The following is a 27273-nucleotide window of genomic DNA, read 5'->3' as shown; positions in this document are numbered from 1 at the left end:
TTTTTTGGCAAGACCGAAACCGAACTAACAAAAAACTTATTTTATCCTGGCACATTTTATTTGAAGAAAAAAAAAAATAAAATAAATAATGACCCTTACTTACCTTTGAATATTATTTATTTGTTTAGCTTTTAGAAAGGATTTTTTTAGGATTTTTTTATATATCAAACTTATACACTTAATTTAAGGATTTTAAGAAAAGTTTTTTTTTTTATTTATATTTTAGTTTAAATGCGATTTTTAAGCCGTGTCTATTAAGGAAGAATATAGTTTAAAGGATTTTTTTGTTTTTTTTTTTTTCTTAAAATTTGATATTTATTATATAGAGAGTGAGATACTACGCGACAGATAGGTAGTTCTATCCTTGATAAATTTACGTCTTAGACTACGTTTAACACACTTGTTCGAATGGATAGAAAAGTTCATATGCACTCAAAGTTTGTTATATCCTCTCATTTATAGAGAAAAGCTTTATAAATATTTTTTTTTTCTTTAGAACAGAATCCTGCGCAGGTGCTAAAATGGACGAAGTTTTCTCATTCTCTTTATTATTTTTGTTGTAGGTAGAGAGGTACGATAAGTCTCAATTAGAATTGTATCTATAGAATACAAACAACAACAAAAAATAAAAAAAAAAAAACAAATTGTTGTAATTAAAAGTAAATATCAGCTGGAATAAATTTACTTCAAACTTTCGATTATGATGGTTGCTCCTGCCTACCTGCAATGTGTTTAATTCATATTTGGTCAATAATAATAATAATACGTGTGGAAATGTTTGAAATTGGGTACGTAGGTAGAGGATCATAATAATTAAAGCTTAAAGAAAAGTAAGGACGATGTAAAAAAAATTTGTAAGGACTTTTAGTAAAACAATAGGTTTTTTTCTTAAAGGTAAGTATGTGACGACGAAGGTGTTCTTTAGCTAGGTATTTTTTTTTTCTACTTTTGTATCATCATAAGAGGAAATAAGAAGGTGTCCATTAACTTAATTGAATTTTAAAATAATGACTAAAATAAATAAAAAAAAAAAAGCTGTTATCCATCACTATAATTGATGGAATATTTGTTTTATATCATGAACTTAAAGTAGAGGGGGGAATAGGAGAGGTAGTATTGCTGATAGTGGAGAATTATTGTTTCTTTACCTCTTCAAACATAATTTATACCTCGAACTTTGGCATTAAGATATGTATTTTATTGAATAATGTAGATATCAGTTTTCTTTATGAATTAGTTAGTAGTGTAAAAAATTATGAAAAAAAAAACTGCTTACACGTGTCTCATTTGAAATTCATTTAATATGTATTTGTTAAGAAAATTTTATTCTAAAACTGTTCTCTTGAGATACGTTTTTAAGTGTGGTAAAACTGAGAGGGTTTAAGGTTAATCAAAAGAAACCTTGAAGTTTGTAAGTGTTAAAAGAGGATACCATGATCACGTAGAGACAAATCGAAAAACTTTTATGTCGCTAGAGGAATCGAGTTTAAGATGCATGTCGTCCTTTAATTAATCTTTTATTATATGCATATACTTTGAAGATATACGTTAAGTGTCTTTTAAAAACAGAAATGTTGCCTCTGACTGATATGTCGAGTCAACTGGTTCGTAATTGTTATTAATTATTCACATCTTAGTGAAACAACATTGACGTGTTTTTAACCCTTTCGGACCCAGCGTTACTCTCATGTAACATATTTTTTAAAAATTCGTAAAAAATATTCCAATAAATATTTGTTTAGGTTTCGATGGCTTAATTGAAAGATAATGATGAATGATAATACCTTTAATTTTTTTATCGAAAAAGGAACTGAATTTCACATTTTTTCTTTTTTCTTGGAAACATTTTTTTTTATAAATGGTCATAATTTTGAAAAAAAAAAAAAGATATGAAAAAAGTTAATATTGTACTATAAAAACTTATTTTCTCAGTTGTCCGACTTTTTTTGGTGGTCATAGGCAGTGCATGTTACTTACATTCACATGAGAGTAACACATTAGTTTTGCTATTTATTATTTTGGAAAAAAACTTTTTGCTATTCATATTTCTTAGTTGTGATGTCTTTGATACGATAATATTGAAAAAACCATTTATTATTGATTTTCATAGCTTGGGTTCGAAAGGGTTAAGCTTATTATTATAAGCGAAAACTTAAGTTGATATTGATTAGAAAAAAATTTAAAAACGCAACAGAATATTTTTTATTATTAATTGTATTGTACGCTTAACGTTTTACGATAGTAACATAATCATTACATTACTATGTAAGAAGTACCTTCATACAGAGAACACACATACGGGCACTGAGGTGTATGTGCAACTTTTTTTTAAATTTTTTGTTGGTTATCAATTTTTTTGTTTTCTATGTTCAGGATATCCACCAGTCACCGACATAGAGGCAGAAGATGCGTGCCTGTCACGATCATTGTGGCGTTTGTGCAACTTTTTTCAAATTTTTCACTGGTAAAGAAATTTTTTATTAGCTGCATGCAGAATATCACACAGACGTTGACGATACATATCTTAGGAGTAGGGTTGTAAACATTCAATTGAAAACAAAAATGCATTTTAAATACAAAAAATGTTATTGTAACTGAAAAATATTTGCATTAAAAAATATATTAATTGCAAATTAATAATTTTATATTCACAAAAAATCTTATTGCAGCTGAAAAATATTTACATTGAAAATAAAATTTTTATTGCAAATAAAAATATTTTGTATTAAAAAAAAAATTAATACAAAATATGAGCATTAAATATTTTTTTTATATATTCGTCGAATTTCTTACAATTTTGGAGATTTGACCATACAATCAGTTTTTTTTTTACACAAAATATTTTTATTTGCAAAGAAATTTTATTTTTATTGTAAACATTTTTCATATTCATATTTTTTTTTTTTGATGCAATTTTTTTTTATAAGCAATACAAATTTTTTTTAAGCAAATTTTTTTTTATTTGCAATTGTTTTATAATAAATTGATGTTTGTAGAATTTTATTCTTAAGTAGTATGAATACAATGTAGCGTAGCCTTTAGAAAAATTATTGTGAGCCGACAAAAAAATCAGTCAGTTTTTACCAAATTTTTTTTTTCAGCAAAAACATGAATAAAAAAACAAATCAGTTCAAGTTTTTCTTATTCCATTTTAAAACTAAGAATTTTGTAACTAATGTCCATCAATATCTCTTTTCAAATCCCTCCCTATTTTTCTTACGCTCGTATTAAGTATAGATTTATCCCTTTAGTGTGAGATTTAAAAAAAATCAAACTGCAGCTTTGTACATTTTAAAGTTCGGATAACAAAAAAACTATTTGGTATTGTTGCCTTAGAAAATGGCATTTGGAGCTTGAAGTTTCAAAACACCTCAACTTTTTGCTTCCTTTAAGGCCCATTTGCTCATACTGATCATAAATTTGAATCATAGCTAGGACGAACATAGCCTTTATGTTTTTCTTAGTTTATTTTAAGTTTCTAAAAAATATATATGTTCAACCTAGCAATGTTTTACTTTCATGCGAGAAATCGCTGAGAACTTCAAATTTAAACTTCAAATCGATACAAACGTCAGTAAATTTTAATTTTTTTGAGCAATTAAGCTGAAATTTTTAAACAATGTTGGTATTTTGTGGTTTTTTATTGAAGAAAATAGTTAAATAATAGTGAAAGTTGCAAACATTGAGTGTCTGGTTTTTTAAACAAAAATTATTCATGTGAAGGATTTTTTTTGTAAATGTGTTTGTGTGTCACAATAAGTGACAGATAATTGATAAACACTTCTATAAACATTTATGCAGCCAATTTTACCATGGTTAACATGTTCAAAAGTGAGTTTACCATTCTTAAATTAATAACAGATGTTAATTTTATAGACAAAATCCTTTTTTAAGGGATAATATGGCTTTTTGTTCAATTAAAATTTCTTATGTATAACATAAAACCCTTAGGTTCTACTATTTCTTGCCCCTAAGTTATGTTAAACTTAGAGAAATTTTTTACACAATTTGAAGTTCGTGCAAACGACTATGTAGAGTTTAAGGGTTTATGTTTCACATAAAGATTTAAGTTCCGTTTCAGCAAATGGGCCTAACTGATATAGTTATTACAACTTAAATATTTGTGTTTTAAAAAAGAATCGATTGTATCTCAAATGCAAATTATTTATTATTTTAAAGGACACATATTACAATTTAGAAAAATGTTTAACTAAGTCCTAAGAAAAGTGATCTAGGTGAAGGACATTTTTCCTGAACTACTGCCGTTTGCTTCTTACGAATAAAAACTTTGAACGGTTCAGCTGCATTGAGAATTTCTTCACTTTCGTCAGAGCTCGTCGTGGTTGTATTCCTGTTTGAATGATTTTTTTCATTTTTTTCTACTCTTGCTGTCAAATGTTGTTCCTGATTATTGTTGTTTATAAAGTTATCGCCAATGTTCTTCTCAATTATTAGGCTATTTTTACGATCCTAGAAAAAAAAATACTTTATAAACTGCGTTATGACAAAATGATTGAATAAATGTACATTATTTTTAAATTTATAATCGGACTTTGATACTTTATTAGATGTTCCTTCTTGTTTGTACTTCATCTCACTTTTAACTCTTCTTATTTTACTAATTTTCTTCATATAACTTTTGTTCTTTGACAAATTGGCAAAGGATGCTTCATTAAACAAGTCGTTTCTCCTTGAAAGAAACAAAACAGAAATAAATTTATCAAAACCGTTCAAGTTGTTTTGGAGAAAATCTCGTGTTTGAAAGTTTTACTCACTCGTTAATAATTGATTCCAAAGAATCATTATTAACCAGGACATAACCTTCAGGAATCTCCACTTCTTTACTATCTGCTAGCTCATTTTCATACGCAACAATTTGATTGTGTAATTTTTCATTCAAAACTTCAACTTGCTTGCGTAAAACCTTTTCCGATGCAAGTTGTTCTTCAAGAAATTTAAGACGCTCTTTAAGCTTCGAAATGGATACTTTTGTTGAAGGTTTTTCATCACTTTCTTCGGCATTATCATCATCTTTTCCGAGTTGCTGGCGAATGTTTCTATGAATAAATTTACTCACCTCGATGTTGTTTTTAATATTGAAATCAATAATGGAAGTATTGATTGCAAGACAATCTGAAATTAAGTTTGCTCCCAAATCTGTTATTCCACAATGCTCCATGTCAATAACTAAAAAAAGAACATTTTCAGACTTAAGAGATCTTCTGCTAGATTCTTTTTTACTTTTTATCCAAACATCTTCTTTTAGAACATCTGCAATAACTTTTACACCTTCATCGGTTATATGTGGATTTCGAGCTAGAAGTATAACTCGAAGACCTGAAATTGTATTGGGATCGACTTCTTGGTAACGCAATGACTTTTGCCAACCCTCAGAGTATCGGCAAATCTTTTGGAACTGATGATTTTTAAATATAAATGGAGATTTTAAGTTTGAAAGCTTTGAAAAATTGATAAGATTACCTTTATCATATCACCGATGTGGCCAGCAGCTAGAACGCTCAAATTGCACTCAGTCAAGTTGAGAGTTTCGATTGCTGGGAGACACTTAATAGAGGAGCAAATAGCTTCACAACCCTTATCACCCACTGGGGAGCGTTGGAAACTTATTTGTCTCAACTGTGAGTTGCTTGAAAGGGCCTAAGATTTTTTTTATCAAATAAAAAAGACAAAATTAAGAAAAAAAATTGTTTTGGTTTTTACTCGGGCGCCAGTCCTTTTTTTTCTGTTTGTGTGCCATTTATATCTTTGACTTTCACGCTTATAAATAACTAAACTATCTTCCCGGGCGCCAGTTAAGATTATAAATTCATTTATCAAGCATACATACCTTTGCTATAGAAACCGCATATTTTTCATTGATTGGAAGAGCCTCCAAACAAAGAATTGTAAGATTCTTATTAAATTGAATGCAATAAGTGACAGCATCAACAATTCCTCCAAATATATATTTGGTATAAACAGAAGGTTTTTGTTTGAAAACTTTTGCTTTTTTCTCAGTGTCAATATGTTCAATAACTACACAAAATACAAGAATTTCAAAGCTCATTTAATTAATAAGTTACGGAAAATATTACCATTTCCAACATTTTTTCGCAATCGAATTGCTAAATTTTGTAAAATCTTATCAAAACGCAATGATTCAATAACAAAAAGCCAATCTTCAACTTTAAGTTTGTCTCCAAAGAAATCTAAAACTGATGTTGCATTGTTTTTGGATTTTATGGCTGGATTTGGTGGATAGTTTTTTGCTCGACACAATTCCAAATAACGAATGTGAAAGCTACCACATCGGTTAAGTTTTTTCTCGTTCATTATTCTGCCAATTGCCGACTTAAAAAAAAAATTATAAAATAAAAATACTAACGCTGAGGATACGAGTAAACTCTATTTTTTTTTTTGTTTTTTTGGTTTGACATGAAGGAAATTTATTTTTATTAGAAAACTAGGTTTGAAAATATATCAAGTTGACTAAAATAAAAGTGTTTCGGATTAAGCAGTCTTCAAAGATTCTTGAACAAAAAACAAGAACTGTTCTGTTTTAAGCCTCAAGTACCTACATAAATCTGTTTATGTTTAAAGGCAAAGTTACCCTAACGCCTACGACTTTAAAATGAACACTTTGGATAGCCAATCAATTTTCAAAAAGGACAATTGTAACGCAATTATTTACTCTTCCACAACAGTGGACTTCTGGCTGTTGTTTATTTGATCTTCATTGAGGAAATAATGAATGGGTTCTATTTAAGAACAACCTGCACCAGAATGTCGAAAAATTAGTCTATGTAGTCTATGCTCCATTCCTCAGTAGCCTGATTTGAATGCTATATTGAGCATCTATAAGATTATTTGGTGCGAAAAACAGGGAAGCAGTCTAAGGATTAGTTGAAACCAAGGCTTATAGGAAGAGTCGGTTATGATTTAAAATCAGAGAAAGCAAAGTGGAGAAAGTTTGCCCTCTTCAGATCTAGGGGCAGGGGATATCCAGGGCTGCCAGACTTCCCGATTTCGCCGTGACAGTCCCGACATTTAGACCCTGTCCCGATATCTGTCCCGATTTACAAATTGTCCCGATTTTGTCCCGACATTTCGTTTCTGTATCAGTCTTCGTTCGATACCTCGACTTTTGAGACCTGTTGTCCCGACATTAACAAAAATTTATCTGGCAGCCCTAGGGATATCCTAGGAAGTGTTAATTCCTAAAAAAAAGTAAATATAATTGTGTGTGTATGTGTATCTATCTGTCTCCATCTCGAGCAACAGCCTAGGCCACTGAAGCTATTTGTTTCACCAAAATTAACGGTACTTGCCATGTGACCAAAATGGAAAATGTTGTTTTTCTCAAAAACGGCTCTAACGATTTATTTTGATTTTTTTTTTAAATACATGTGGCTTATGAGGCACATAACGTTTGTCGCAATTGTCACTGACATACCGACAAATTTGTAATTTGTTTATTTTTTTCTGTCTCACATTGTCACCACAAATTTGTCCGAAAATCTGTGACAATTCTCGGAAAATTCTTGACAATTCATTGTCATGACAATTTTTTTATGATCCAAAGAGAGGGCCCTATTTCATAAACATTGACAAGTGCGACAGGTGACAATTTGTAAAGTGACAACTTGACAACTGTCACGGATTTTTCGACAATTCTACAAAATTGTCAAATTATTTATGGGACTGAAATTAGACAGTTGTCAAGTTGTCACTTTACAAATTGTCACCTGTCGCTATTGTCAATGTTTGAAATAGGGCCCAGATCTGCAGATTTTAACTTAAATAAAAAATAAATCAATTTATTTTTCTCCAAGGAATGAAAAAACTGGAAAATTTTTAATTTGGTGAATTTAAATCAAAAATAAATTTATTTATTTTACTCATGGAAAACCCCATGACTTTCTCTTAAAATACGACTAATTTCAAAATTAAAAAAGTTCAATTTTGTTTAATCAATTTTTTTAATTAATTTAAATGAAACTTTAGCCCTGTTCCATTGGAGGTGGTAGTTTACTCGTGAGTAGATCTACAATTAACACATGATCTTCTACTCGAGGAGATACGAATGTGTAGCTGTTGTACTAGATTTCTACTCACGAGTAAACTACCACCTCCAATGGAACAGGGCTTTTGTTGCAGTTTACTACTACAGTAGGTGGCCACATGATTATGACCGATGAAAATTTTCAATTGTCACTAATTCTTTAACTAGAACGCTAAAAACTAATTTTATTTTGTTTTTTCTGTACAGTACAGTATTATTACGGTTGTATATGTATATAACATTATCCCGACAAACAATTTTGGTTCTATAAAGCTTTACAGATGCAATTGTTGCTTCTGTTAAGCATTATAGAAGCAAAATTGTTAGAAGGGTATGCCACTAAGAATTTTTTTTAAAGAACCAAAGTCAAAAAAATTTATGACGATTTTTTCAATATTTCGTGTGTTTTCGTTTTGTTGCAAAATGCCTTTATTCTTTCTTGAACTCTGTTTTTAATTGAATGAGTTGTTGTTTCGTGCTTGTTATGATTCAGCTAGAGTTGTAAAAGATTGCAATCATTTTTGAATGCAATCTTTAATGACTTCAATCAAAAGATTGCAATCATTGACTTACATTTGAGACTTAGACTTCAAATTTTGCAATCACCAATCATTTGTCGTGAAATGATTGCAATTTTTTTTTTACCAAATTGACTGCATTCAAATGATTGCAGTCTTTTGGGAATGCGTGCAGTCTTTGCATTCTTTTTGCAGTATTTCCATTATTTGGCAGTTTTTACATTCCTTGGCAGTCTTTTTTCATTCAAATACAAATTGGATATACGCCCATTCCTGTACTTCTTATTCTTGAGGCTAAACTCTTTAGCCAGAACTATAATTGACTGAAGCGTCGGATGAAATGGAGGGGAACAGCGCTCGCAACAGCACTTGACGGATGAAAACTTATCGAAAAGTCAAAGAAAACAACAACAATTGACAGTAGCTTCCGACTCCATACGCCAATAATAGTTCTCTGGGGTCGAATTACAGCATACGATTACGATCATACGTTAACGTTTTTACTATTTGTGTCTCTATTTAATTATGTCGAATTCCTTTCGAATTTTCGGCGATCTTGAAGCGAATTTTTTCTGAAAATCATGTTCCATAGAAAAAAAATTCGCCTCAAACGAAGCAGAATTCGAATTTTTTTTAATCCCTCTTTTTTGAGAGATTTACACGAATTTGCACACACACTTGGAACATTTGACATTTCTCAAACGTCAAGCTGAAAGATTCCTTCGTGTTGTTTGTTTATCTGAGAATACTAACTTCAAATAATAAGTAAATTATAATCGAATATCTTGTTTTTATTGCGCAAAAATATGAAATAAATAGAAAAAAACAATGTGCGATCAAAATATAATTTTTCTTGGCATAGTTCTTGTGAAAAAGTCAAATTAGTGTGACTTTTCTTCTCGTGATTGTCTTCAGGAAATTTTTTCTTTGTAAAACCACAGCATACGGCCAAAAGAATAAAATTTTTACTTCATCTTCACTCAGATCTTAATAATATCTGCAATTTCCTATTGATTTGGATTAAATTGAATTTATATTACCCAAGAAAATAAACAAAATTATTGATCAAAGGAATCTCTGGTTTTATTTTTCAGAAATTGTTTTGATTTCAGCTTGACGTTCGTGTAAAAATTGTTGTCAAATGACACACACACAATCGCAAAAAGAATTCGGTTTGTTTTCATGTTCCTTTTTAACACCAAAAATTCGAATTTTTTGAGGCGATTCTAAAAATTGAAAGGAATTCGACATTAGTAGAAAAAGAGGGACACATATCAACCATACGTTAACGAACGTATGCCGTAATTCGCCCCCTGGCTTTATTCCAAAACTTCTATTTAAAAAGTGCACGAAACTAGCTTTTTTCGTGCAGTCATTCTGTGTTCTATTTCCGAACTCATCTCTTTCCACACTGAACGCACTCATTTTAAACGTCAGCTGACCAATCAACAATCTGTCAAAAAAAAAACCAAAGTGCGGTGTAAAATAAAAATAATTCGTCATCACACAAAGCAAAAGCAACAAAAATCTTTTGCTCCAGCAGAGAAAAAAAAAAGAAAAAAGTGTCTATAAAATTAAAAAAGAAGTTGTTGGAATTTTCATTCTTATATCATCTTTATTTTTCATCTAATTAATTGTCTTTGTTTAATTAAACAATTGAAACACAAATTTCAATAAACCCCAAAACTTAAAAATGTCGAAGTTATTGGGCGTTCCATTAAAAAAGCCATCCGAAGTTGATATTGTAAAACCACTTGCTAATTTAATTCAAAGCACTTACAGTGGCCCTGGTTCAGACAAAGTTAACTATACTGAAGCAGTTAATGAATTCTCAAAGCAAAGAAATACAGCGATTTGGAAATTCTTTGAGAAATATGAATCGTCATTGGAGACTGTCTATGCGTGAGTTTCTTTTCTTACCCATTCTCTTCCACATTTAAATGAATTAAATTAAAAAAGAGTCTCGACTTGGAAAAAAAATTAAAGTTATTTATTATGAGAACCATACAAAAAATGAGTCATTGGACAAAATTAGCCAAGTTGTTGTTGATTACTCTTCTTTCAATTACTCAACTGGGAAAAAATATATTTTTTATTTGCCGCATCTTTGGGAGCATTCTTTTTTTTATGTTAAACAAAGAAAACTTCTTCTATTCTTGCAGGTATTATGATCAAATATGCGCATTAGAAGCTAAAATTCCGGTTAATGAACTTCAGGTGCCATTCAAATGGAAGGACGCTTTTGATAAGGGTTCAATTTTTGGTGGAAAAATTAGTTTAAGTAAGTGTTTTTAAAATAATATTGTTTATTTTTGTTTAAATGTTTATTTGAGAAGTTGGTAATGCCATTGAGGTTATCTTTTAGTGATTAACTAAAATGAGTCAATTTTATAGGTAAAATTGATTTAAACAATCTGAATCTACTATGAGCAAGAGAGTATATTCTATAGAAATGTATGTGCGTTATTATTCTATTGGTGTGTTTGTTTGAAGCTTATCATTATGACGAAAACAAACAAAAATAACTGTAGTAATAACTTATGTAGTTGCCTACTTGAATGATAAAATGTATTTGATAAACAAAAGTATCTACCTAAAGAATACCAGAGTCTAGTTAATGATATGAAGCTGAGATATAAAATGTATGTATGTATCTTATATTCTGTTTTCAGTGCACTACCTTACAGAACAAGAATAAGTCACTTACTGATAACAAGTCTTTGCTGCCGGGTACAAAGGGATTATGTCAAAAAAATCAATTTTCGGATTTTTATTGGACTTCAGTCAGTTTTTTTTTTCTCTTTCGTTTAGTCCTAGCGCCATAGCTCTAGCGGATCTCCTTCCGTTAGAAATTAACGGTATAAAAGGTTTAAGTAAAAAATTTTTAAATAACAAAATTGATCCTTAGGCGTTAAGTCAAGAGGGAGACAGAAAACGAAAAACCATTTTCCTACAGTATTATATAATTTCAAAAAGAATTCTCACATTTGGTTATTATTCACATTAATAATTCCAACTTTCTTTTATAAATTAAACTTTATTATCAATGTAAAAAAAGATTTTTCTTGACTTAACACCCTTGGACCAAGTTTATTTTTGAAGACTAAATGGCTCTAAAGTGTTAAGTCAAAACAAATTTTTTTAAGAACGGTCATTTTCTGGTCAACAGCATAAATGGATACTAAAAACGATCTTATAGATGATGTTTTTGCATCATTACTTTTTCATAATAACAATATTCAGATTTACAAACAAAAATTGAAACTTCAATTTCATTTTTCTCAAAATTACCTTTTCTGACCTAACACCTTTGTACCCGGGGCCAAAGAAATTTTAGATATATTTTCAAATATGAGTTTGTGTCGCATTATGTGTAAGAAACCCCGTGGCGTTAAATTTAAATGCAGTATTAAAGAGAGGTTGATTTTGACTACAATCTCTGTTTGCATCAAGTTTGGCCTTATAGGGCTTCCGGACTTTTGAAAAACGTTAAACTCTTATTAGCCATGTTTCGTTGGAGGTGGTTAGTTTATTCGTAATCTAGTACAACAACTACACATTCCCATCTCCAGATACTAGATGTACTCGAGAGTAAAATACCACCTTCACCAATTTTGAAAGTATTTTTCTGATTGCAATTATAACTACGTTTCTTTCTACGATACATCATTATCTCATATGTAGGATTTATACCTATACATGTAAATAGTGTGAATTTTACCTACTTTCATATTTATAGCTTCAAAAAGTTATTTCACATATGATGAAATTTTTCGAAAAGATTTGAAGAATATAAGAAATTTGAGCACAGTGCAAACAAAATTTACTTTTATGCAATTTTCTAAAAATCCAAATACATTTTGAAAGAAATCATAATATTAAAAAAAGTTTAAAAATTCTATATATTAATAAAGTATGGAGGGCTCACAGCTGTACTGAACTGAGTCACAAAAAGTCAATTTGGAGAAATACAGAGTTAAGATTAATAAGTTGCCTTTGATTGCTTTTGAAATGACTTAATATTTTAATCGTTATCTTAGAAACAAAACACTTTTTAGCACAGCTCTTTGTTAACCCTAATTAGGTTTACCTTTGCTTAGAAATTGGCACTAGATTGGTTCACTACAGTTTTTAGCAGTCCATATCGTCGGCGTAAAGCAAAATTGTTCTAAGTCCTTAAGAAATCCTATGTACTTAGAACAATTTTGCTTTACGCCGACGATATTTGTAAAATACATAATATGTAGATTTTTCATCTATGAATTGAATTTTTGAAGTAAACGTTTTTGAAAAAATTCAGAGAAAAAAATGCACGGGAGTTTTGTAGTTTATAGATTGTCAAAAAGGACATATAAATGATATGTGGAAACTTGGAACGTGTTTATCATAAAAACCTTATGTAACTAATTGTTATTATTTAAATTAGTCTTTTTGATATTTTAGTTATTTGCATTTATCAAACCCAAAGTGAAAATTCTAGTAATTCAACGAAAGAGTTAAATTTGTTCTCACATTCAGTGGGAATTATCTTCACTAGAAAAATTTGAAATTACTTCCCACAAGAGATGAAGTTATTTCCCATGTGAAGGTAGTTCCCGTGAAGTTAGTTCCCTGCAACGTTTTAAGGTCTACAAAATTAAGTGTTTCGTCTTACGTTATGTATGTATATATTGAATGAAAGAAATTCTCGTATAGAGCTATCGATCTGTGAAACATTTTTTTCAAAAGTTCCTTTAGTTCCTGAGAAAGAGCTTTTCAAAATTCTGTACAATGCACATATTTTTAATGGACTTGACCCATTTATTATTCTGAACGACTCATATGTTCAAATAAATAAAAATACAAACATTTAATTAGAAATTGAAAAAACTAAATGGAGGATTCCGAATTCCAAACTTGCCTAATTTCATATTTTTAACGTAAAAAAACTCAACAAATACTCAAATTTTTTTTTTCAACTAAAAATCTTTTTGAGGCAAAAGTAGCAATCTCTCCAAAACATAGGGACTCGAAACTGTAAATATTTTGAGTTTCTTGCAGCCCAGTTGGTTAATATGCTTCTGCAATTTTCACACAGTACTCTTGTAATCCAAGGTTAATACCGTAATATGAAAGAACTGAAAATATGTCCGTTTTATTGCATCTGTGATGGGACCTTCAGTTTTTGCACGAATTTTTTTGCCACAAACATAGCAAAAACTGTTTTGGCTTTATTTGCAATCCCCGCTTTCAAAGCAGGGCTCCTGAACTAAAGTTTTGAATTTTTAGCTCTTTTTGGTCAGAACCAAATGTCACCCAAATATTACCTATCATTTTATGACATCTGACCAATCAGAGCCTCTAAAATTTCAGAACTTAAGCTCAGGTGGCCTATGTTTAACGCGGGCAATGTCTTGACAACATTTTAAAACAAATAAATTTAAAAATTTACATAAACAAACCAATAACTAATGATTACTACTTTAAGTGGCTATATTAAGAAAACTTGACGTGATACAAATATTTGGCTTATATTAAAGTATCAGTTAATCAATTTCTTTATTGTATCCTCTTTTACCACCGCTTTGCCATAAATTGTCATAGAAAGTCACCTTCCAACTTATTGGGAGGTATTTTTATACAAAGATGATAAGATTATTAGCAGTAGCATACAAAAATTCAAAGTTTTTTTTTTATAGTAAGCAATCTATTTATTTTCTTGTAGCCCTTACTTCTCTTCTTTATGAGAAAGTATGTGTTTTATTCAACATTGCTGCTCTACAAAGTAATATAGCTGCAGCACAAGCATTCGACAATGACGATGGACTCAAGTTGGCGCTTAAATTATTCCAACAAAGTGCTGGCATCTATCAGCATCTTAAAGGTGCTGTTCCAGCTGCAATTCCATCGGAACCAACACCTGATCTAAGTCAGGATACTTTGGCCGTTTTGAGTACCTTAATGTTGGCACAAGCTCAAGAAGTTTTTGTCAATAAAGCAATAAAGGGTAAGTTGAAAAAAAAAAAAATTGAATCGCAACAGATTTCTAATAAATTCTTTTGATATGCAGATGAAATGAAAGATCAAATCATTGCTAAACTATGTTGCCAATGTGAAGAATTCTATGCTGATGTATTGCGTCTAATGCAAAAAGAATCTCTACGCAATCTTTGGGACAAAGAATGGGTCCCATTGATTGCTGGTAAACAAGCCGGTTTCCATGCCATGACAAATCTCTATCAGAGTTTAGTTTGCCGTGCTGCTAAGCGAATCGGCGAAGAAATTGCCCGTTTACGCAATGCTGTTGAACTCTTTAATTCAGCTCAATCGCGTTCAGGAAATCCCCATTTCCTAGATGAATATGCAAATCGCGCAAAGCGCAACCTAGCCGAGTCAACAAAAGATAATGAGTTCATTTACAATGAGATGATTCCAGATGTAAAAACCCTTGCCTCGCCAGGCAAAGCTCAACTGGCAAAGATGCTGCCAGTAGCATCTCCAATGACGCCCAAATTCAAAGATATATTTGTTGAATTGGTGCCAGTCGAATTACATCGTGCTCTACATGCATCCGAAGCACGCAAGAATGAAATTGTCAACACTGAAATAATGAAGTTGCGTGAGGCCACAACTGTCTTGAATGGAGTTCTGTCCAGTTTGAATCTTCCAGCTGCTGTCGAGACAGCTGATTCTGGCTCAGGGTTACCACCATCATTGTTGGAGAAGTCAAATGATGTCAATTCGAAGGGTGGTATTGAAAGTTTAAATACTTACTTGAGAGAATTGCCCGAATTATTGACTAGAAATCGTGAGATTCTTGATGCAACCGAAAATATGCTAGATGAGGAACGTGATTCGGATAATCAATTGCGTGCTCAATTCAAGGAACGTTGGTCTAGAATTGCATCGGATAAACTAACTGAAATGTTTAGGACTAATGCAAAGAAGTACCGTGAAGTTATTAATAATGCTGTGGAGGCTGATAAAATTGTTCGTCAAAAATTCGAAAAGAATGCTAAGGTAAAGACTTTATTAGAAGATTCATTGGTTGTGTGATAAATCAAATTTGTATACTTTTTTAATTTAGGGAATTCAATTGCTCTCGATGCCAGCTGATCAGTTACATCAGTCTATACCTTCATCTGGATGCAGTGTTGATCAGAATTGTTCCAGTGTACAGAAATTGAGGACTTTGATGGAAGCTGTAAGTATTTATTTAAAAAATTTTTAAATTGAAGTTATTGGTACAATTTTAGATGAAAGCACCGATAATTTTGATATAAATTTTGCATTTTACGGTGCTGTTTTTACAAGTTTAATCTTGGCTACTTCGTAGATTCGCTTATTATTAAAATATTTTTGTTCTTATTGATCAAGGGTGCATCCGTTAAAAATCCTCAACATTTTTCTTAAGCTGAATTAAAGCTTTTGGTGTGCTACATAAAAAAAGAGTTGACTAAGTATCGCCCCTTTCTTGAGTAAAGGATACAACTGATTGAAGAAAAACTTAAGGCTAGGCTCTTGAAGCACACAAGTTGTTACTAATTTATCCGAAAAAAACAATGTTTTGGGCAAGGAATTCGCTCATTGATCTGACGTCATCAACTCATAGGGATTGGTCCAATGGTTTCTTTTTGTGACCGGTTTTTTTAGTTACTTCACTCGCGTTTCAATTTTGGCTCCGCAAAATTAGGCCCCAGGAAACAAAAATGAAATAAGCCCAAAATTGGGGTATTTTTTTATAAGCCTCACAAATAAATGAAATTGGGCCCAACTTTTTGATTTTGATATTTTTTTGGAATCCATCTTTACTGACGGAACTTTTGAAACGATCTTTGCATTGAAAGGCATTAGTTTGCATTAGTAAGTAATAGAATAGCTGACAAAAATCGCGCGATACGTTGCAAACACACATGCAAGTGTATGTGGGTATGAGAGGGTATCACACCCACAAGTCAATAAAAGTTCGCGGTATGAAAGGTAACATTCAACGAACTTTTCTTTAAAAATGTGTAACATGGTAACAACCAGAGATCCAAATAAATGTGTTCGAACATGTTCACACAAATTCTTTTTTTACTTGCGATATAGGTACTATATATCAAGTTATGCATTCGTACAAAAAAAAAAAGTTGAGATAACATTTTTCCATGACATTACGATGATAGACAATGGCAAAAAAGTGGGTCCCGGAAGTCCGTCTGTCCGTCTGTCTGTCAGTCTGTCAGTCTGTCATTCTGTCAGTCTGTCAGTCTGTCAGTCTGTCAGTCTGTCAGTCTGTCAGTCTGTCAGTCTGTCAGTCTGTCAGTCTGTCAGTCTGTCAGTCTGTCAGTCTGTCAGTCTGTCTGTCTGTCTGTATAAGGAACTAGAGCCTAAACGGATGGACCGATTGACTCCAAACTTGCTATGTAGCAGTTTTTGGAGGCTCTCCAGAGGGGTTTTTGGAATTAATTTTTTTGGACCAAAAATAACGGTACCTGTCATACAAAAATTTCGGAAAAGTTTAATTTCACAAAAACGGCTCCAACGATTTTGTTAAAAAAATTCAAGTGTTAGTTTTTTAACAAGGTCTATCTTTCGAAGAAAAAATTTTTTTTTGAAAATCATTATTAACGGTACCTGCCATAGGACCGCTTTTTTCAAATCGAATTTTCTGCAAAACTACTTATTGTATTTCAACGAAATTTTTTATAAAAAAGCATTTATATAATTTAAACATAAGCCAAAAATAAAATTTTGAAAAAAATAATTTTTGGATTTTTAAAAAAAAATTTCAATTTTTTGAAAACGGGACATTGAATTTTTTTGAAATTTTGTTTTTAGATGTTGATTAGTGATTTCTACAAAATGGCATACCAATTTTATTTTTAAACTTTTTTTTCAAAAAATTATTTATAAAAAATTAGTTTTTTAAAAAACGGCTCTAACGATTTTGAAAATTTTTTTTCTAAAAATGCACCTTTATATATCAAATAAAACTGCATACTTGTTTTGTGGGGCGATTTGATTTCAGATATTGTTTTATTTTTTTGAAAAATTAATTTTATTTTTTTTTGTTTTTTATATACCAACATTTCCCAAGTTTCTATATAAAAAGTCTTAAAAATTTAATCAACTTGAACTCTAAGAGCAAGTTCGTGCGACCCAGTCGTGCATTTTATTTTAATGATCGTTGGAGCTCGCTCGTTTTCTCTATACTAGTGAGTCATCTTATTCATAAATAAAAATACTCAAAATTCAAACCTTACAAATTTATTGAACTCATGGCTTTGTTTGGTTTTCAATACTCACGAACAAAATTACTCGTAAACAGTTCGACTGCTCATAAACACTTCACATATAGCTTTTGGGTGACTGTTTTTAAAACAAATTTCTATGCTATGAATGAAATAGAAACGCGAAACTTGACTAATTACACGGTGCGACAGTGAAAATACACCTGACAAATTACATAGTGTAGGCTGTTTATATGGCCGAATAATGCATACAAATATTTTTGTTATATTCTTCGAACCCTCCAATTTTTTTTTATTTACTAAAAACCATTTTACAGACTTTACGCGGTAATCTATAAATATGTCAGTCTTTTTTTTAACAATTCTCAATATGTTATATGTTTTAGGAAAGAGTGTTTTCAAACCTTTTGAATGATGTATATGAGTCTATTGTTTAAACAAATAAAGTGGAGGTTTTTATCCCATAAATCTTGAAAAAGTGATTTTTTTTTTCATTTTTTTTTCAACTTTACCCATTTTTTATTGCACAATAGAACAAACAAAAAAGAAAGTTAGGTAATATTCTGAAAGAATATTTGCTTAGACACAAATTGGTGTATTGTTTTATAGAATTTGATCAAAACTGCGGAATCTATGCTACTTTTTCGTAACTAAAAAATTTGGCATATCACGATGTGTTATTGCAAGGTGCACAATAAGGTGCTCGTTATTTTAAAATAATTAGAATTTGTATGCTCCTAAGTTCTTATATGGTTGGAAATAAACTAAAAAAAAATATTTCATAAGTCTCAAGTCTCAACTTAATTCTAACTCGTGTCTCCAAGCGGTTGAAGTTTCTTATGGGAATAACATGGGGTTTTTTGGACCTTGTTCGATGAATTTTAAATTCCAGCCAAACCATTTGTTCAAACATTTTAAAACTTTACAGACTCAAACTTATAAGTGTAGCTATCATGTTATATATATGCTACAAAAAAACACCTAGCACTTTCAAAACCTATACGCACCTCTATTAAAGTTGAGTAAGATCCATCATATTGATTATGAACTTTGTTCACTATCATTTTATTCGAACAGAAAAATCATCGTATGAACTCGTTTGACTTATTTTTAAGTAGATAATGTTGATCGTTTTTTTTCGAGTAAGTATTCGTTGTTCGTAAATAATATTCGACTCGTTTGGTTCTCTAGTAAAATCTAATTTCCATACAAATAGCGCTTCGTTTCAATCTCTAGGCCGTGTGTGAATTTTGGTTTAAATTTTATCCTGTTCTACAGCAGAATAAATTTTAACCCATTTTATTCAACACGCAATAATCAAATTTAAACCAAACTGAAAAATACCGTTTCGGATGTTTTTTTTTGAAAAGGTCGAATGAAAACTTATTTTTCTCATTAGTGTTAGTTTTTGGGATATGATGTACTTATTTAAATGGAACCTTCGGTTTCCTATTTGCTGTTTTCAGTAGATATAATCCTTTATTTTGAATTGTTTAAAAAAAATAACACTTTGCATCGACTTTTGACTGTATATAAAATATTAAACCGATTGAAGTGTTAAGAATATTATTGTTAAAATCTATATTTCTTTTATTTTCAGGTTGAAACAATCAAAGCCGAACGCGATGCCATCGAATCAGATCTAAAATCAGCAACTGTCAACATGAAAGATCAATTCTTGCAAGCTCTCGCTCAAGACGGTGCCATCGATGAGCCTGCATTGTCTGTCTCAAGTATTGGTCAAGTACTTGGCCCACTCCAATCTCAGGTTCAGGAAAGCATTCAACGTCAAGCAACATTGATTACAGACATTCAGGAAGCACACTCTGCTTTCACTGCCGAAAACGGCAGCACTGGCAATTCTCGTGATGCACTCTTCTCCGAATTGGCCTTGGCTTATGACAGCTTTATCGAACTCCTTAGCAATCTCAAGGAAGGCACAAAGTTCTACAATGACTTGACTCAATTGCTGGTTGTTTTCCAAAATAAAATCTCAGATTTTTGTTTTGCTCGCAAGACCGAAAAGGAAGAATTATTGAAAGATTTAACAACAGAATCTAGTAGACAGGCGCCACCACCAACACCTCAGATGCCATCTCATTATGCATCTACAAATACAACTGGTATTATTTTATTTGTGATCTTTTCTAATTCTTTTTAAACGCCTTTTTGAAATTTTAGATTCTGCAGGTGGATCTGCTCCTTCGTTGGCTGCATCGACGGGTAACATTCCATACCCCCAACAAATGCAAGGCATGCCAATGCCATATGGAGCATCAGCAGGCGCTCCATATCCAGCCTATGTTCCACCTCCAATGCCTCAAGGTTTCAATCCCTACGCCACCCTTCCTTATCCATCAAGTAAATATCCTCAACGCCTAAAGAATTTCAAAGCAAAATTAAAATAAAATGATTTCTTTCAGATGCGTTCCAGTACTCTGGTTTCCCACAAGGACCACAACCTGGTCATTATGGAACTTATCCTGGTAGTTTTGCCAATCAACAGGGAGGTTATCCAAATCAAAAACCACCAGGCTGGTGATTTCCCTTAAACCTTGGTGTTGGCTGATTTGTATCGTGTTTTTATATTTCTATAAAATTTAGTATCTAAAACAATATTAATTATTATGTATCCCAATTTTAAATTCAGTTTAGTACCCAAATTATGTGTTGAATTGGAAACAAAAATGTTTCGCACGTTATTTTTTTAAAAGATTATTCAAAAAAAAAAAGAAGAAAAAGCATGCGACGCAACTATTTATCACTGTTAACAGAAAAATTTAATTATTTAATAAAGTGCTGGAAAGCAATAAAACTATGATAAGAAAAATATAAGAGTTGTTTGCCTTATTAAAAATAATGGTTAATCCCTTTACAGCACAACTTTCTTTAGGTGATGAAAAAGGTGCGGTGTGTCCTAGTGGGCATAGGATCAATATAAAACTCCGATTATCTTTGAAATTAGTTCGTTCAAATGCGATTACGATAATCGTATAATTTTAAAGATAGATCTTTAAGACTAACATTTGCCTATCGTTTGAGTTTCGTTTCTGTTTGTTGTCATATTAATGGGTGTGTGTGTTGAAAGACTGAGCGCCTTATTTTTTCAGTTTGGTTCGGCCTTCGAACTTTCTCGTTGTACATAATTGGTCTTTGTCGTGACTAGTGACTAAAGTTTACTTCAAGATTGTTCACTTGCCGCTCATTTCGTATTACGCAATGGACCTCTTACATTCGACCACTTCTTGTTCAGAAATCTAATTTTGAACGGAAATTTGTATAGTATTTTTTATTTTACGATCGATATTCAACAACCAATGATCAAACAAAAAATTGAAGGTGGGTTTCAAAAAATTTAATAAAATCTCTATAAAAGTGTAGGTATAATGATATCTTATATTTTTTTCTGATATCTTTCGAAACGACGCGTAGCCACGTTTTTGTATTCCTAATAATAAAATTAAGAAAAATTTTCAGACAAATCATTTTTGGATTTTTAAAAGATATTTCAATTTTTTTTTATCAATTATTTGAAAACGGACCAACGAATGTAATTTGAAATTTGATTAATATTTCCTTTTCAATGCCATACAATTTTTAAGAAATTTTCAAAATATTTATTTAAAAAATATTAAAACAAAAACGGCTCTATTCAAAATGTCTAAAAACTTTGTTATACACGAAATTCAAAGGAATGATTCGTTTGGACTTCAAAACCATTCAAAGAGATATTTTTGTAATTTGAACCAAATTTTATACTATTTCTTTAGTTATTTTTAGTTTCTTTAAACAAATTTTATGCATTAAAAAAGCTTAAATATTCAAAGGAATTTTAAATAAAAGAACTATTTCTTCTGACTTGCGATATACTAGGTGCTACCTATAGGGCAAGTGTAGGATTCGGAAAAAAATCGAACTCGAGATAAAAATTTTACATGATATTACGATGATGGAGAATGCCAAAATAGTGGGTCCGGCAATTCTGTCTGTCTGTCTGTTGTCTGTCTGTCTGTATGTATGTACCTCGAGCTGCAGCCTAAACTAATGGAGCGATTTTCTTCAAAGTTGGTAGTTAACAGTTTTGAGTGATCCCCTAGAGGAGAAATTGAAATTTTTTTTTATGACCAAAACTAACGGTTTTGTGTGAGCCAACTTTTGAAATAAAAAAATTATTTTTTGTACCGTTATTAACGGTACCTGCCATAGAACGTTTTTTTTTTGGTTTCTGAAAATCTCGTACACGACTATGCCGATTTCAACGAAAATTTTTGTACAAAAGCGTTTAGGTAAAAGAAATATTAAAATTTTAAAAAATTTTCAAAACACATTTTTGGATTTTTAAAAAATTTTGAAATTTCGTTTGTATATATAAATTAATTATTTGTTCAAAATGGCATACCAAATTTTTATATATAAAAAATTATTTAAATAAAAAACGGCCCTAACGATTTTCAAAATTCATTTTTAAATTCTTATTTATACAAGAAATCAACTCACTTGGTGTTTAGTCAATTACTAGATAGTTATGATATTCCTTAAAAAATATCAAATTTTAAATTTTCCCTAATTTTGTTCAGTAATAAACTTTAACATTATAGTAACTTATATTATAAGAGCAAGTACGTGCGACCCCAGTCGTGCATTTTATTAAGGGGGGAAATCCCTCCAGACGACACGTTTTTCACTATTTTTTTATGAAAAACTGAAAGCACTTATTGAAATTTGGAAAAAGACAAGATATTACTGACATTATAAAGAATTGAAAATTTTTTTTTTGAAATGAAAAAATAACAAAATGGCGGCTCTGGAGCCTTTCAAAGTTGACGCCTCTAGTTTGCGCCGTGCAATGTACAGGTCCAGGAAATCATCTTAAATCAAAAAGGAATTTTTTTCCGTTAGATGATATTAGTACGTATTGCATGAACCTAAATTTATTTTTTTTAAATGAAAAATAAAAATTAGAAATAAAAAAAAAGAAAAAAAACATGTTTTTTTTTACAAAGAAGTAGTTAAAAAAAATATTTACTGTACAAATTTTATTCAACTTTTAGGTTCATGTTGTGGCCAATAAGTAAAGGAGTAATTTGCTTAAAGCTTCATTAGTTTTTGAGTTACATTGCACGGCGCGGAAAAAAACTAGTTTCGAAAAAAATGCGTTTAAAGTTTTCGTTTTCGTGCTATGGTAGGTTCGGAGCGCATTGGTTTCGGGACTATCTAGGCACTTTTGAGGCTTCATTTAAGGCTAAGACCACTGAAAATAGTTTCTTCGGTTGATAAATAAATTTATTACGCAAAAAAAAAAATAATGCAAAAATAAAAAATTCCAGAGGGATTTCCCCCCCTAAGATCCATATGAAAAAACAAAAATGGCCAAAATATTTTTTTGAAAAATGTTTAATTTGTAATTAAAAAACATTTTGTTTTTAAACGGCTAGGGGTTTCTTAGAAACAGCTTTCCACTCTTTCAATTTATATTTATATACATATAAATTTTTGTTTGTGCTTATGTTTTTGTTTGTGTAACTGCAAATTTTTGTCTTGCAGTTACACAAACAAAAACACATTTAATCTTAACAAAAAAGTAGAATAAATTTATGCCCGTCATTGAGACGACGAAGAATCTAAGTTTGTAACAGCAAACAAATATAACAAGAAATCTTTTGCAGAAAATGCCATGATCATAAAGTTCATCAAAATCATGGCATTTTTGTTGTTGGGGTCAATAAAATGTACAAACAATACATCTGCCGGTATACCATACTGGTTTGTAGTACCTACTTGTTGTTGAACCATATATTTATCTCTTACCCTCGAAAATCACTGAACCAAATACACGTACGATAACTATAATTAGTTATGCAAGAAGGTTTAATTGAAATAGGTAGGTACCTTACCTTCATATAAGAGCAGTCATAAAAGACAATTGGATTGGACGGTCGTAGCCAGAATTTTTCTAAAGGGGATTATGGAGTTTTTAATATGTAATAATAAGTTCTTTGTCAAAAGAGAGACAAAGTGTCATTCATCTTTTTCCTTTATTCGGAGATCTTATCATCGCGATGTCGAGGGGATTTCAACTATCGAAAATTTTGAATACAGTTTTTTTTTTCATCTTATGTATATATTTTTAGAATGTATTAAAATGCTAAATTTAAATAAATTAAATTAGCTACGGCTTTGACTTCTACAAAGCATTATAATGAAGTCCGCATTGAACTTGAAGTTTTATTTAATTAAGTTTGAAACTCTGTGTGTGGGGGCTTATTTGATAAAATTATGACTCAGTAATTCTTGCGAAGAAGTCGTATTAATAAATTTTTTATACGAACTGAATACTTTTTGAAATAACATTTCTCATATAAGAAAAAACGCGTTGCGTGAAGTTAACCTTAAGGCTAGGCGCACACATGCGATTTTTAGTCGTTGCTACTAAAAAATCGCAGTCGCAACAAAAAATTACCGTGCACACACTTGCGACTAAAAAATCGCGCGATTATTATTATTTATTGCAAGAAAAACATTATGTTTAATCGAAAAATAGTTGACATATTTTGGATAAAAAAATGCATCATCAAAAGAGCCAGGAGTTATTTACTGTTCAAATCTAATGGTCAAATGACCGCAAAGAAAACAATTCTAAATCCGTTCGTATTGGAAAATTTAATACAAATGGTATCTACGATCAAGTTTTGTGATAAGGTAAATTCATGAAACGGTTTAAGAAGTGATACATTTTTCAAAATAACCGCATAGCATCCACCTTATTTTAAAAGTTTTAATTCTTTCGATAAAAAATAATTCGATTTTTTCTACTAGGTATCTCTGTATTACTTTTCATGAAATTTTAAAATATAATTATACCGAGAGAAATTCAAAGATGTACCTACCCAATACATGTTAAATTTTTACTTGATTTTTGATTGATGGATTTTTAAGAAGTTCTTCCAGACGAAATAGATTATCTCCAATGTGTATTTTTGTATCATATTTTAGACCTCACGAGTACCAATATTTCACCAAAGCATTGAATACTCATTCTTTAGTACTGGGTAAATTTCTGAAATTTTTATGAATTTTATGGAATTGTCCTTTTATAATTCTATTGCTTATAACAAAAGAGCCACTATACAACACTTTCTGGTTATATCCATTACTGTTCTTAAAACAAATGTTCCAAGGGTCAAACGAGCGCGCAAGTGCATTATATTCTGTATGATATATCCTTATGTGCAACAAAAATAATCGCGAAAAATAGAACCGGATCCATTTTTTTAAACTTTGCGATTTTAAAATCGCAAGTCTGTGCGCTCTCATTTAAAATAATGTGTTTCATTTCTTGCGTCTAAAAAATCGAGTGGTGGAAAATCGCATGTGTGCGCATGATTTGGCCTCTTTGCGACTGCTACTTTTTAGTCGTTTTCGGTTTAGTCGCAAGTGTGTGCACAACTATACTGGTCCATTTGTTCCATTTTAATTTGCGACAATCGCGTCGCCAAAAAAATGGGACAATTTTCAATTTTTAAATCGCGGCTATTTTTTAGAAGCATGTGTGTTCACCGGCATTGAAATCCGTGTGATCCATTTTTGCGACTAAATAATCGTGCGACTGAAATCGCATGTGTGCGCCTAGCCTAAGAGATATAAATCTTGAGAAATCTGATAAAACTTTTTATTAGGAATTATACCTATCCTAAAACTCCATGTGTAAGCACAGGTGGTACTCATTTAATTATTTTTACTTGAACGAAAAAATAACTAGGTAGGTACTTAAAACATTTCTATAAAAAATACATAAGCAAAATGCCCCTTTCTACGACCATAAGTTTTAATAATCGATTTTAGATTGGATTTTAGGTAAATGATAAGCCAACAAGAAACCAACGCAAACTCTTTTGAAGAGGTCCTTTGTGTCGATATAAATATTGCATTTCTTTTTATATGTGTAATGTGTAATACATAATTTCTTATCAAAAATATATTTATTGATAGAGAGTTTAAACAAATCTTTTTGGCAACAATATGCATTCAAATTCTCTTGATTTTCACACTTCAATTGCATTTTTCGGACAGAAGGTAACGATCAAGCTTGAATCAAATGTATAAATTTAATGAACTGTTGTCGTGCCAAAAGTTCACTGTGGCATATGAGTAACATTTTTCTAGAGAACTTGGCTGGACACTTCCATGCCCCTTGATTTTTTCTTTTCTCATAAACCTTTTGTATAGCCAATAATGTTGTGTTTGTCCGTTTTCTAATGCAAGTTTTTGTTCTAAAAGTTTTATTATTATTTTCTTACGAAGAAGCTTAAATAGTGCAGTCAAAATAACCAACAAAAATGCAAACTTAATTCACAAATCCGCACCAAAATGGATTACGCAAAAAATTCCCATCAATCTTCAAAAAGATTTATGCGGAGTATCAGTTTTCAAAACTAAACAAATACCTACAATAAACCAGACTAGACACTAGATCAACATTCACATAATTCCTTATTTTTGATTTTCTAAGAAAAATTATAGGTAGTTATAAATGTATTTAATTTTTTTCAGTAAATGGAGAGAATGCATAAACTTCGCATCAAAATTTTCTTTCAAGCGCACCTTTTATATTAAAATTCATAAAATCATTCATTTAATTTACTACCACTGAAGGCATACGTTTAGTCGATAGTTGATCGATATTGCATTGTCTATACATATAAGAATATTTACTCAAATCGTCAGTAAGATGTGAGATGTCACATGAATGACAATTAGATCAAGTTTTTTTTTTTATTAATTAAAAAAAAAATTCAACTTCTAAACCGAAATACGTTACTTCTTAATAGCTTCAGGCAAAGTAAAATGTCCTACCTTTATTTGAAAGGCGCCATCCTTTAGCTAGTCTTATGTGTATATTCCTTCCTCTATACAAACCATAGACGTTAAAAAAAAAGAATTAAAATGTTCATGCATAAAATTTATCACCTACCTCAAGCCTTTCTCTAGTCTTTGTTATTATTAAGAGTTTTAAAACGTCTTTGCTTGCATGATGCGTGAGCTAAATACTGAAGGCAAAGAAAACACCAGAGTGCAATCAATTTGCACAGGCGATGCCTTAACTTCAATGTGAAAAATATATTTTTACTAAGGCACGTCAGGTTTTGTAATTCAAAAATTCTGCAATACCCTACTTTTCTAGTTTGTGGTTGAAGTTCAATTTGTGATTGTTAAATTGAAAAAGTTGTGTTTAAGGTTTATATTAAACTTGACTTAGTTATAGTGTAAAAAAGATGTCTCTTACTTTGGCTGACACTTCGTTGCGGAATTTAAAAAAAGTCTCAGAAATTGAATGCTAAAAATTTGCTAATTCGTACCGTTTTTGAGTTTGTACATTTCTCGCTTAAATAAGTCTGAAGTTAACTGTCAAAATCTAAAATAACTTAAAACAAAAAGATTTGGTTCAAAAATTAATTTTGTTGTTACCATTTTCATTTTT

At 30.8% G+C, this 27273-nt stretch overlaps 3 protein-coding genes across 3 annotated transcripts in view; 1 reads left to right on the top strand and 2 right to left on the bottom strand.

The window, feature by feature from the left end:
- Positions 1–418, bottom strand: part of LOC129913219 (uncharacterized) — a 28559-nt gene extending 28141 nt beyond the window's left edge. Inside the window, exon 1 of the mRNA XM_055991779.1 lies at positions 104–418. The gene's annotated coding sequence lies outside the window, so the exon portion shown is untranslated. The remainder of the gene's footprint in view (positions 1–103) is intronic.
- Positions 419–4143: 3725 nt separating this feature from the next.
- LOC129913218 (protein Cep78 homolog) lies at positions 4144–6446 on the bottom strand. The gene is made up of 7 exons (XM_055991777.1): positions 6096–6446; positions 5849–6036; positions 5482–5658; positions 5242–5416; positions 4776–5187; positions 4528–4690; positions 4144–4470 (listed from the first exon to the last, which is right to left on the bottom strand). Exons 1-7 carry the CDS (start codon positions 6331–6333, stop codon positions 4207–4209), a joined length of 1617 nt encoding a protein of 538 aa, XP_055847752.1. The 5' UTR covers positions 6334–6446; the 3' UTR covers positions 4144–4206.
- A 3489-nt stretch (positions 6447–9935) lies between these two features.
- Positions 9936–20630, top strand: LOC129913217 (programmed cell death 6-interacting protein). The gene is made up of 8 exons (XM_055991776.1): positions 9936–10482; positions 10743–10861; positions 14285–14566; positions 14630–15579; positions 15647–15763; positions 19396–19918; positions 19977–20156; positions 20219–20630. Exons 1-8 carry the CDS (start codon positions 10274–10276, stop codon positions 20335–20337), a joined length of 2499 nt encoding a protein of 832 aa, XP_055847751.1. The 5' UTR covers positions 9936–10273; the 3' UTR covers positions 20338–20630.
- The last annotated feature ends 6643 nt before the right edge of the window (positions 20631–27273 follow it).

The sequence above is a fragment of the Episyrphus balteatus genome, chromosome 3 (assembly GCF_945859705.1).
Source record: "Episyrphus balteatus chromosome 3, idEpiBalt1.1, whole genome shotgun sequence".
Lineage (NCBI taxonomy): Eukaryota > Metazoa > Arthropoda > Insecta > Diptera > Syrphidae > Episyrphus > Episyrphus balteatus.
This window is presented reverse-complemented; position numbering and strand designations above follow the sequence as displayed.